Below are 11,356 nucleotides of genomic sequence, written 5' to 3' on the forward strand. Positions count from 1 at the left end.
GGGGAGTGGTGGCGGGGAGGAGTTGGGGTGCGCTGGCGCCGTGGAGGAGAGGGAGACCTGCAATGATAAAGGACAGTTATTTCCTGGCAGACTTAAACTCTGCTGTTCGAAGGAATCATTGCTCAGTGCTTCATGTGCGCTAACCTGCGAGGAGGGGAGACCAGTGCAGGGGTCTTATGGGACGAAGCTTTAGGAGAGGTGGATTTCTTCACGGCGGAGGGTGAAGTGCCCCTAGAAGGCGATGACACACTACCAGAACGCTCCTCTGATGTCACTGACCGCTTGGCCTTGTGGGAACTGTCTGATCGGTCCCTATAAACAACACGTTCAAAAGGATGAGAGTTAGAAGTTGAAGATACGTTTTCTTAAATGAGCAAAGAAAAAATGAATGAACATGCTGTGTGATCATATTATTTAGACGATGTTGGCCCATCATCCACGCCGTACCTGCGTTTTTCCTTCTTCTCTTTGTGTTTTTCCGTATCTCGTCCCCGATCTTTCCCTTCCTTCTGCTTCTCCTCCGACTTCTCCTTGTTTTTGTGCTTGCCTTTGTGTTTCTTCCCCACAACAGGGATGTCCAGAGGGACCGGGGGAGGAGGACTAGGTGTACGGGGCCCTTTCTTTTTACTGTGGCTCCCTTTTGAAGACCTGCTTGGAAGTGGACAAAAGATATCAGTTATATCTTCTTAAAACATGATAATGATTATATTCTACTGTACAGGAGTATAAGATGAGTGCAGTGGATTCCATTGCAATGTCAGATGGTCATCCATGGACACACAGTAGTACCATCTGCACGCAAAACTTAATGGCCACCCAATATAACCAAAGTCTGTTAGGTCCACCTGAAAACTAAAAAGCAAGCCCAGCCACAGACTCCTACCTGGCAGATTCTAAAACAGGTGAGGACACTGACGCCTTCTTCTCTTTTTTCCCAGAGCCGGGGCCTTTGGTTCCCCCTTTGTGTTTTGGGGATGCATTGGACTTCCTGGGTGAGGGTGAATCCTTATTTCTTAACTGCTCGGGGGAGGCCTGAGGGACAAAGATGAGTGGCAGTGAGGTAGAGATATTTCAGAAGATACTTTCAGGCTGAATGCCAAGAAAAAATTCTTTGCTTACCTTCGGCATGGCGGCGGCTCTAGTTTTGGTGGGGACCTCGTCTTTCTTGATGACAATCTCCTCCCTCTTTTCCAAATTCTCCTGCTCCAGTATCATCAGCTCACGTTGAATCTTCTGGCGCTTCATCTCTAGGGATAACTCGTAATCGTAGTCACCAATATCTGAGTCTTAAAGTCAAACAATAAAAACAGAGACTTCTAAAGAAAAGCCCAGATCTTATATGATGTCAAATTTCACATTAATGTTTTTTAGTTAATTTAAAATTGTAAAATCAAATGGAAAAAAAAAAAAAAAAGCTTTTGAACCTTCACGATTGGCTTCCCACTCTGTGGGCTCTTCTTCACTGGCTGGGGTGCGCTCCTTTGTGATCTTTATATCCTCCTTCTCCCTGTGTCGGCCTCTGGAGGAGTCTCTCTGCTGTAAATGGGCACACATAGATGTATAAGATATGCGTGTTGCAGTTCCAGGTTTAAAAACAATTTACATTCCAAGTCAAAATCTGATTCAGGCTCAGTGACAGCACCGCAGCATTTCCCTTTATTTTAAAAACCTGCCATCATTGGCCAATAGATTTAAACTAGAAGAGACCGAAAGAGCAGAGAACTCACTCTCGCTGGGGGGGATGTGGGCTCGTCTAGGTCTCGCTTCAGGTTTTCTGGGTCAACATCCTGTCTTTTATTCTTCATCCTCTCCCGCAGATCACCTGTGGGTCTCTCGGCTGACCTGCTCCGTTAAGACAAACACACACACAAGCAATGAGTCAACAACTATGGATAGTAAAATGTTGTGATGTGAAAAGGACCAGGAAAAACACAAGTGATCATAGGTCCAAAAATGTAAGTCCTGAATATCCCATTCCTAAAATATCACACAGAAATCCTGACTGCCAAAATAAATTCAAACATCTTACCGACTGAAGCTAAATCCTTTGCCTCGTGGCTGAGTTCCATGTGTGTAGCGACAAGTGTTGCCGTAACTGCAATTACCGGTCTTCAGCCAATTTCTACAGTGACTCTGAAAGACACAAACAAAAGAGCCTGATGAAATACAGCAACCAACCTCCACTCAAGTCAGACAGCCATCACAGTAGGGACACTAGGAGGACAGGGGGTTCAGTACAAAACGACACACATTGCGTAAGGCTATTATCAGCAAGTCAAGACATCTTAATGCCTGCTGCAGGAAAGAGCAAACTCCTTATATATTTAACAAGGGAGAGCAGGCATGAAAACAAACAACTACATCCTCTGGGTGTGCTGGAAGGCTCAGTCGGCATCCCTTGTTATACATACATCAGCAGCATTACTCCCAGTGCTGGGGCCGAGTCTCTCAAACACACTGGGCCGGCGGGAGGGGGCGGCGGGGTTGCTGGTGCTGCTGGTCGTGGTGCTGCTGCTGCTGCTGCTGTCAGATATGGTTTTTGAATTCTCCACTGTTACCTTCCGCCTGATCTTGGACATTCTGCAGGACTGGAAATACGACAGACAATGCTTAACGGCATGTCTGAGCACTTATCTGCATCAGTACATCCACACACACACCAGAAGACCTAAGCAGGGAAGTTAAATGAGTGTTAAAAGCAGAATAATTTCCATCTTTTGCTGCTGCTTTTTAACTGAGGAGGGGGAGTAATAGTCAAGGATGCTTTACGGGTTACATCAAACGACATTAAAAACCATATTTATCAAGCTGCTGTCCGCCGATCTCTCTCCGCTGTGTTCTGCAGCCCTGAATTCATTCATTCATTCATTCAGAGGGCAGGGACACTGATTTCGCCACTCTAAATTACGACTAAAATAATAACGTTAATGCAGAAACCTCCCAGAAAGATTTGAATGTACAGACCCGACTTCCTGCAGCTCTTGTTCTCCGATAGGTAGCGACCCGTCCAAAACATAAACACATGCAAATGTCCCGGCCTGTTGTTGTCTGTGCTGCTCGGCTCGCACGCTAGCTTCAGGTTAGCTAAAGTTCAGCGCGACTCTAAAGAAAACTCTTTAAGTGTCTCGCAGTCACACGAGTTACTCTGCGCTTAATAAGTCAAGCCGGTGAATGGCTGACGTTCAGCATTTGTTTTTGCACGCCTCACGCTGCGAGCAGCTACTGAACGGAGGCTAATGCTAAAGCGAAAAGCTAATGACTTCATGTTTCATCTGAGCGCGGGGCCTTCCAGCCGCCGTCAGTCGCGTGCCCGCCGCACACTGTGCACGTTAAAAACAAACAAACAAACAAACTTCTCACCCAAGATACTGATTCGGTGTGGCATCTACTTTAGTCCAGTTAGTGGCTTCAGCACTTGTAGAAATAACAAGGCTTATTCTTTAAAGTCAGAGGCACAAACTGCCCTCGGTGCCTTCATAGTGGCGGAGGGTGCGCGTCGTAGCTCCTCTTCTTCTTCGGTGGGTTGTAACGACGGGTTGCGCTCCACCGCCATCTACCGATGCACCTTTCACTGATGTCATGAGACGTCCACTGTACAAGGCAGAAACCGGAGAACTCCTACAACATAAAATTCCCCATGTCGATAGAAATGTGGACAAAACATTCACACAGCAAGATGGATTTTTTTTTATTCTTTCATTTATTTATTTATTCAATGCAGAGCTTCTGTATAAGAGAGCATTACATCGTGCAGGGGTTCACGTTGTTTGTACACGCATTAGTAACACCATCACTGAAACGACTGTGACCTTATTATTGATATCTGCAAGAAAAAGAACAATCAGTGTTAATATCTGTGTGATATATACATGATGATGTAGTTTTCATTGGAACTACCTTCTACCTGTGTGTGGCACACCAATACCAAGAAGAAAGACACTGACACTTAATGTCTTTTTACAGTTTTTATGTCTACAAGTTTGTCTTAATTAATAAATTGCAGCTAGTTCTCTGCACCATATTCTTATGTTTCCTGTAAATGCATACACTCAAAACAATCTCTGCAAAATAGACACCCATAATATAATGTTAGACTAGAGGAATGTCCTTACCCTCCTCCTTACCCTGAATAACAATCAGAATATTCTTAACAATGTGTACTAAGCTCTTACAGGCTAGCTGATCTTTTACTAATACTACAAACCCTGGGATTCATTCACAAACATGGCTTCAAATATTGAACTCTCAGTCTTAATGTCAGGTGCAACTGCTTAGAAAATTGGAGAAGGATTCGTTGGGGCTTGTGTTTTCTCTATAACCCTGAGAGCAATGGTCTTCACAGCAATCAGAGCTTCATTGCAGGCCCTGGAAATGTGAGACGGTGGCAGGAGGAAGCCATAACGCCCGCGGTCCTGGAGCTCAAACGTGAAGGAGTACTTGATGCCGAGGTTGTACGCCCAGTCATCAGAGCCACCAGGAGCCAAGTCTGGAGAGCAGACAATGGCACTCGTGTGAGAATCAAGTCAAGGTCAGTTTGCTTGAAGAATTAATCCTACTTACATATTGTGTTTGCTCCGGCACCATATCTGTAGGTGTTACTATAATATCTTCTGATTTTCTGGGCAGCTTCTTTAGCCATTTCAAACTTTAAAAGAAAAGAGCATTTACACATTTAGAAAGGACAACTAAGGGGAGACACTACAGGTGAATAGGGAAAACAAAACTAACTAATAGATATCACTATGAAACCTCCCCAGTTGATTACTCACATTCAGACAATTATTTCTATTACAAGTTTTCTGAAATTGTATGTTTAAATGTGCAAATTAGACATTATCTAATGCTAACTTTTGGTGAAATCTACAGTGTAGTCAAATAAGCACATAAATGTATATTTGTTTTCTTTCCACAAGTATGAAAGAAGACATGTCATGTAAGCAAAATAGCCCAAAATGTCAAAATTGACCACTGCATGAAAGAACCTGTCTGTTTATTCTGAGGTGAGTGAGAACTGTGGCATCGGCTGACAGACAACATGCTGCTTAAATAGGAAAGCTTGAGTGACCACAGCACTCACCAGCACTCTGTGGTTCTCCACCTCCTCTAAGGTACAAGAGTACGGGAAGAGCAGCATCTGGGAGTAGGAGTGGATGCTGAAGTAGAGCTGGACTGAGTCCTTGTGGCTGCGCAGGAAGTCGGCCACGGCCTGGGACTCTGGTTCCGACTCGGGGAACTCGCCGCAGTAGATCTCAGAGCAGGGCTCATTGGAGGCCCCCTCCGCTGGAAGAAACAGCATCACTTTACCTTCCTGATGCTCCTGACACACTCATATATGATCAGTTAGCAGAGGAAAGAGTTCAGTGTGTTTATCAAAAAGGAAATGTATGATATATACAAATGCAATCACTTATAGGAAAATGTGTGAAAAAGCAATTGTCACAGTTGAGGATTCAAGATATTATTTTAATGGAGTAAAATTGAATATAACACACATATTCTCAGATGATTTGTAAGAAAGGAATGTCTGCTCTTGAAATATTTCTGCCTCACAGGACAATGGGTGCTGGAAGCAAACTGTAATGTAATGCGGGAGGAAGACTTACTGCACCAGTTGGCATCAAAGTTCCTGTTGAGGTCGACCCCGATGCAGCCGCTGCTCTTGCTGACAGAGCGGTTCTTCCTCCACATCCTGTTCTGAGACAGCAGAGACAGATCATGAATCCAGTTGAAATAGCTTCCCTTACAACCGCTCGAGCACGACAAACCCAGATCTGCTTACTGTTGTCCACGTGTACTGGTATCCATCAGGGTTCATGACAGGCAGGACGTAGACGTCCATGTTGTCCAGGATGTGAGTGATATCTTGGTTTTGCCTGTAAAATCCCAAAGACTGAGGGAGGAGGGACATTGAGTCTTAGTGCCAGACCACAAACTAATAGAAAACAATGTTACTACAAGACATTTCCAGCCTGTTGATACTAGATTAAATGTACTCACATACTGTACAAACCATAAGCAGAAAGCAGGGGAGACCCACTCTCTGGCATGGATCCCACAGTCAATCCACATTGCTTTCTTATCTGGCCTGTTATTTAGAGACAACTGAGAAAGAGAGAGCGAACTTTAACCTTCATTCAGAGTGAGAGTGTATCCGCTAGAAAAAAAAAAGTGTCTGAACACTTTTCAGCTAAATATAAGCTCCATATAACGGAAAAAATAAAGCTGAATCTTAATCATTACTGCGGCTCATTAGGTGATGGACGAATGTACCTTCTACGGCTGCAAATAACAATTAATTTCATTATCGATAAGTCATTTTCTTGATTAATCAGTTGGTTGTTTGGCCCATAAAATGTCAGAAAATGGCAAAAAATGTTGATCAGTGTTTCCCAAAGCCCAAGCTGGCATCCTCAAATGTCTTTGTTTTTTCCACAACCCAAAGATATTCAGTTTACTGTCAGAGAGGACTAAAGAAACTAGAACATTTTCACATTTGAAAAGCTGAAATCAAAGAATTTTGATTTTTTTTTTGTAAAAAATGACTCAATCCGATTAATCGGTTATCAAAATAGTTGGTGATTAATCGACTAATCGTTGCAGCTCTTGTACCTTAAGAACGTAGAGTGGTCGCTTCTCGCTGGATGAGCCAATGAGGATGGTTTTGACCGTGCTGGGGTTGTCCTGTTGGGTCCTGTTTATCCAATCGTAGACCTACAAAGGAGAATGTAAACCCTAATATAGCCATTAAGTGCAATACATGCAATCCAATAGTCCTGTAATCAATTTGTTTACCCATCTGTAAACACCTCTCTGACACAATATCAATAACTGAATGTTATGACGCTGGAATAAGATAAAGATGGAAAGCGTACATCCTCCAGACTGTGATATCTCTCGTAGAAAGTCGAGCTGCTTCGTGGGTCACCGGAGTCGTTCCTCGTCTGCATCTCAATCAACTCATTGGCGTTGGCCAGTAGCACCCTAAAGTAAACAGAAATCACAAAACCTCCATACAAATTGCATCAAATATGATGATAATGCTTTATGTGTGTTGTGTTTCCAGAAAGGCAACATACTCGTGTGTTATGGCGTGGGTCTGTAGCAGATCCTTGACGGTCTCTGAGCTGTTTGCAGGAACAAACAGGTGGACCTGAGTTTCCTCTTTGATGAACTGAGGTGAGGCAGGCTGCCACAAGGCTGTCTGGGAGAAAACATGGCGCATAATGATTCAGGACAAAATCAGAGGAACACAATCACAGATGAAGAAAAATCTCATTTCTATACCTCGTATTGAGTGGACACATTCTTCAAGACGTCCACTTGTTCCTGTGTTTTCGGGGTGATTGATAGAACTTCGTCGCTGAATGGAAAGAAAACGACATCAGTAAAATACACGAATGCTGCAGACCCCTCTGGGCCAATCGTAAAGTGTTTTCACCTGCATTGTAAAGTGTGGTGTATCATTTTTAGAAGTTATGTTAAAATTGTGTCAGTGTCAACAAGTCCATTGACCTATAGAGTTTACATCTGTGCTCACACCCAACATGTGTCTCATAACCTATTTACTTTGTTTGCCACATAACAAATATTTTATTAAAATCAACTCACTATGTTTCTATGCAGTGTCCTGTCTTCAGCAGCAACAAAATCCAAAGAGCTTTCATGATGTCAAGATCCGGACTGGAAATGACAGAGGTTTGCTCAAAACACGGGGGAAGAGACATTATTGATTAAAAAGTGTTTATTTAGAAGTTAAACATTACTTTTTTGGAAAGACGAGGGCATAGATCAGCCATAATGCCTGACAGGGAGCAGGTTAGTATACTCCTGGTGCTATATTTCCAGCAATGTCAGCTAAAATAGTTCTATAATTAACACACGTCTGAATTAATGTAAGCTTGTAAGTGGGACTTTTTAACCGCACAAGCCAGACAGCTCGGTGGAGTAACACCTCCCCGCCGGCAGGTGGCGCCAAATAAATACAACTCCCCAGCTGGGAAACAGAGGAGGAAACTTGAAAGCAGCTTGAAAGGTGATGTGTTGTTAAATTTCTCTTGGCAAGATGTCGGGCCACGATCAGCTGGTCCTCTGTTTGTGTGAGTTAACGAGGTAAGATATGTTAGCTTTCACACCGAGTGTGTTTTTAAAACGGATAAAATGTTTGTAGTCCACGTTCAACGTCATGAGCGTGTTTCACTGTGTTGTACATTAGCTGCTGCACTGGTTGTAACAGAGCCACGACTGGTAACATGTTGACCATGTTTAAGGTTAGTTAACAGCTAGCTAACGTTAAGCTTTAGATAAATATAACATTAATGTGTTTGTTTACCGTCACTACTACCAACGTTACTATGAAGAACAAGCTCTTTATTAAATTACCCATTTATAGGCGACACTTTGTTCCTTATAGTCGAATAGCACTGTCTGTTGCATGAGGTAATATTCCTTAAAAATAAGAGTTTATGTCGACTTTATTTATTTATTATGTCCCATGTCCCAACAATATTCCTATAATACTCCTCCAGCTAAAGGTTTTGCTACCATGCTAGCCTTTAATCTTTTTTTAAATGCATGTCAGGGTCATAAATAAGTGTTTGTCTTTGATTGTGGCTCTTGAACAGCCTTCAGCAAAAGTCTCAGAAGTCTTGTATAAGCATCAGTTTGTTTCCTTTGGATTTCTCTTGATTGTCAATCTTTTATTGTGTGGGTTAATTCTACTTCCTTTTATACACCCTCTCCTCTTTTGCCTGTTCTGTTTCTGTAAAAGCCGTATGAAGCTCATTTGCTCGCTGTGTCCTATAACAAACTGTCTGTGTGTTTCAGGCTGCTGTGGAAGTTGCTGCTTCCTCTGCTGGTTCTGTGCGTGCTTTCTGTCGCTGTCCTGGTCCTGCTGGTGCTGGCGGTGCGTCTGTGGCTTCAGAGCAGCAGGAACGCTCGGCGGGCGAGGGACGGCCGCCCCACTGTGGCCTTCTTCCACCCCTACTGCAACGCTGGCGGTGGGGGAGAGAGGGTGCTCTGGTGTGCTATCAGGGCTCTACAGAACAGGTGAAAGACTTTATATGACAGTATGTGGCGAGCCAGCTGGAAAAGAAGCAGAATCAGAACACCAAAATGGCTTCTGCTTATGCAAAAATCTTTCTTAACTCAACCCACATCTGCACAGGTACATGGACATCAACTTTGTGGTGTACACCGGGGACCTGGGTGTGACGGGCCAGCAGATTCTGGATGGGGCGCGGCGTCGCTTCAACATCGTGCTCCCCCGGCCGGTGCAGTTTGTGTTCCTGAGGCACCGGCTGCTGGTGGAGCCCGGCCTGTTTCCTCACTTCACCCTGCTGGGACAGAGCGTGGGCTCCATCTTCCTGGGATGGGAGGCGCTGACCGAGTTCGTCCCAGACCTTTACATCGACTCCATGGGCTACGCCTTCACTCTGCCCCTGTTCCGCTACTTGGGAGGCTGCAGCGTGGGGAGTTACGTCCACTACCCCACCATCAGCACTGACATGCTGTCTGTGGTGAGAGAGAGGAACCCCAGGTAATCACTGCGAGTCTTTACCAAAGAAAATAGTCTCATATGGCTGAGAATTATGTTATGGGCTATTTTATTTTATTTTTTTAAAAGTAAAATGTAATTTATAGTCTTATCATAAGCATTTCTCAAAATACCACATTCAATTAGAAACTATTTCCTGCATGCAGCAACAGAATACAACCAAAAAGGAGTTAAAGAATGACTTTTATCGTCCTCTATTGGTGACCAGAAGGAACTGCAGCACTGTAGTTCTTTCTAGGGGTGTATACTGAGTGTCAAGCTCCGTCTTCCCCGGGAGGCTGTGGGGAAGACGGGAGAAGTTGAATGACTGGTCATAGAATCCATAACTAAAACCTGACTGTTAATGCCCCAGGTTCAACAACCCAGACTACGTCTCCAACAGTCTGTTCCTGAGTGCCTTCAAGGTGGTCTACTACTGCCTGTTCGCCCTGCTCTACGGCATGGCCGGCTCCTGCAGCGACCTCATCATGGTCAACTCCTCCTGGACGCTCGATCACATCCTGTCACTGTGGCGCGCCCCGAACCGCACCAGCGTGGTCTACCCGCCCTGCGACGTCGGCGCGTTCCTGGACGTCCCGCTGGAGGAGGACGGGGACAGGAAGTGCCACTCGATCGTTTCCATCGGGCAGTTCAGGCCGGAGAAGGACCACCGGCTGCAGATCAGAGCTTTCAAGAAGGTGTTAGACAGGAGGAGGGAGGGCGCGGGGGGCCGGGAGGCGCTGAAGCTGGTTCTGATCGGCGGATGCAGGAACCAGCAGGACGAAGATAGGGTGCTCATGTTGAGGGGGCTGTGCCAGGAGCTGGGTGTGGCCGACAGGGTGGAGTTCAAACTGAATATACCCTTCGAGGAGCTGAAGAGAGAGATGGGGGAAGCCACCATCGGACTGCATACCATGTGGAACGAACACTTCGGAATAGGTAATTTATCTCTCTGAATGAAGTCAGGTTTAGACTTTCAGACTATTCCGATGGTGTTAAAGTGCATCTTCACTCTTCTTTTCCCCCTCTAGGCATTGTGGAGTGTATGGCAGCAGGAAAGGTCATTCTGGCGCATAAATCCGGCGGCCCCAAGCTGGACATCGTGGTCCCTTTCGAGGGAGGCCAGACAGGCTACCTGGCTGACGACGAGGACAGTTACGCCGAGGCCATAGACAGGATCCTGGCGCTGCCGGCCGCCAGCCGGCTGCAGATCAGACGCAACGCCCGTCAGTCGGTGGCTCGCTTCTCAGATCAGGAGTTTGAAGCCTGCTTCATCGCCGCCATGGAGCCTCTGATGGGAACGCTTGAACGATGAGAAAAGAGACTCATTGTTTGTGTGTGTGTGTGTGTGTAGGTTACGTGGCTATTTTACACTTTGAGCACCTTTACTTTGTTGCACTTAGGGCTGCGTTTACACTTTAGATCTGGTCACTAAGTGGGATCATTTCTGATGCAGTAACATCACTCACATGCTCACACAGAGCTGCTGAGATTGTGAATTTAGTTGGTAGCTCACCACTCAAGGTGGAGTGGAGAGGCAGTGCATATTAGAAACTAACTGCATTACTTTTACTGAATTTAAATTTAAGTTTCTATCTACAAACAGTTTAGATACACGGCCAAATTTCAGATTCATGTTTTTAAGGGGAAATCAGGTATTTTACGTTGTAGTAGTGGATTCAGCTGCAGGAACGTGTGTAGTTCTCTTTAACTTGTATTTGTAAAATACTAGATTACCCTGTGAGATGACATTTGAAGCTCTTTTTTTTTTTTTTTTTACAGGACACATTCCTTTGTCAGTAGTGTCAGTTTAATTAATTAAAA

General features: G+C 44.8%; 3 protein-coding genes across 3 annotated transcripts in view; 1 reads left to right on the forward strand and 2 right to left on the reverse strand.

The window, feature by feature from the left end:
- The window catches only part of zc3h13 (zinc finger CCCH-type containing 13), a 9,958-nt gene extending 6,440 nt beyond the window's left edge, over positions 1 to 3,518 (reverse strand). The window contains exons 1-10 of the mRNA XM_035678050.1: positions 3,361 to 3,518; positions 2,412 to 2,588; positions 2,030 to 2,133; positions 1,728 to 1,842; positions 1,425 to 1,536; positions 1,120 to 1,286; positions 884 to 1,032; positions 448 to 648; positions 145 to 312; positions 3 to 57 (exon numbers count right to left, since the gene is read on the reverse strand). Coding sequence (XP_035533943.1) covers positions 3 to 57; positions 145 to 312; positions 448 to 648; positions 884 to 1,032; positions 1,120 to 1,286; positions 1,425 to 1,536; positions 1,728 to 1,842; positions 2,030 to 2,133; positions 2,412 to 2,579 — 1,239 coding nt within the window. The 5' untranslated portion in view covers positions 2,580 to 2,588; positions 3,361 to 3,518. The remainder of the gene's footprint in view (positions 1 to 2; positions 58 to 144; positions 313 to 447; positions 649 to 883; positions 1,033 to 1,119; positions 1,287 to 1,424; positions 1,537 to 1,727; positions 1,843 to 2,029; positions 2,134 to 2,411; positions 2,589 to 3,360) is intronic.
- Positions 3,519 to 3,730: 212 nt separating this feature from the next.
- cpb2 (carboxypeptidase B2 (plasma)) lies at positions 3,731 to 7,675 on the reverse strand. The gene is made up of 11 exons (XM_035677864.1): positions 7,609 to 7,675; positions 7,285 to 7,360; positions 7,077 to 7,201; positions 6,873 to 6,981; positions 6,610 to 6,711; positions 5,998 to 6,102; positions 5,780 to 5,890; positions 5,604 to 5,694; positions 5,078 to 5,280; positions 4,561 to 4,645; positions 3,731 to 4,486 (listed from the first exon to the last, which is right to left on the reverse strand). The coding sequence occupies exons 1-11, from the start codon at positions 7,662 to 7,664 to the stop codon at positions 4,272 to 4,274; spliced, it is 1,278 nt and encodes a 425-aa protein (XP_035533757.1). The 5' UTR covers positions 7,665 to 7,675; the 3' UTR covers positions 3,731 to 4,271.
- Positions 7,676 to 7,995: 320 nt separating this feature from the next.
- Positions 7,996 to 11,350, forward strand: alg11 (ALG11 alpha-1,2-mannosyltransferase). The gene is made up of 5 exons (XM_035678010.1): positions 7,996 to 8,109; positions 8,824 to 9,045; positions 9,164 to 9,535; positions 9,906 to 10,471; positions 10,564 to 11,350. The coding sequence occupies exons 1-5, from the start codon at positions 8,063 to 8,065 to the stop codon at positions 10,845 to 10,847; spliced, it is 1,491 nt and encodes a 496-aa protein (XP_035533903.1). The 5' UTR covers positions 7,996 to 8,062; the 3' UTR covers positions 10,848 to 11,350.
- The last annotated feature ends 6 nt before the right edge of the window (positions 11,351 to 11,356 follow it).

Source organism: Morone saxatilis, unplaced genomic scaffold (assembly GCF_004916995.1).
Source record: "Morone saxatilis isolate NCDOM2014 unplaced genomic scaffold, NCSU_SB_2.0 Contig6, whole genome shotgun sequence".
NCBI classification, from domain to species: Eukaryota; Metazoa; Chordata; class Actinopteri; family Moronidae; genus Morone; species Morone saxatilis.

Excerpts from the sequence above, each read along its gene's own strand:
- cpb2 (XM_035677864.1), bottom strand. The coding sequence starts at position 7,664 with ATGAAAGCTCTTTGGATTTTGTTGCTGCTGAAGACAGGACACTGCATA. Across the intron at positions 7,202-7,284 it reads ATGTGTCCACTCAATACGAG|ACAGCCTTGTGGCAGCCTGC; the intron begins GTATAGAAATGA and ends GTTTTCTCCCAG. Across the intron at positions 6,103-6,609 it reads GACCACTCTACGTTCTTAAG|TTGTCTCTAAATAACAGGCC; the intron begins GTACAAGAGCTG and ends TCTCTTTCTCAG.
- alg11 (XM_035678010.1), top strand. The coding sequence starts at position 8,063 with ATGTCGGGCCACGATCAGCTGGTCCTCTGTTTGTGTGAGTTAACGAG. Across the intron at positions 8,110-8,823 it reads TGTTTGTGTGAGTTAACGAG|GCTGCTGTGGAAGTTGCTGC; the intron begins GTAAGATATGTT and ends TGTGTGTTTCAG. Across the intron at positions 9,046-9,163 it reads ATCAGGGCTCTACAGAACAG|GTACATGGACATCAACTTTG; the intron begins GTGAAAGACTTT and ends ACATCTGCACAG.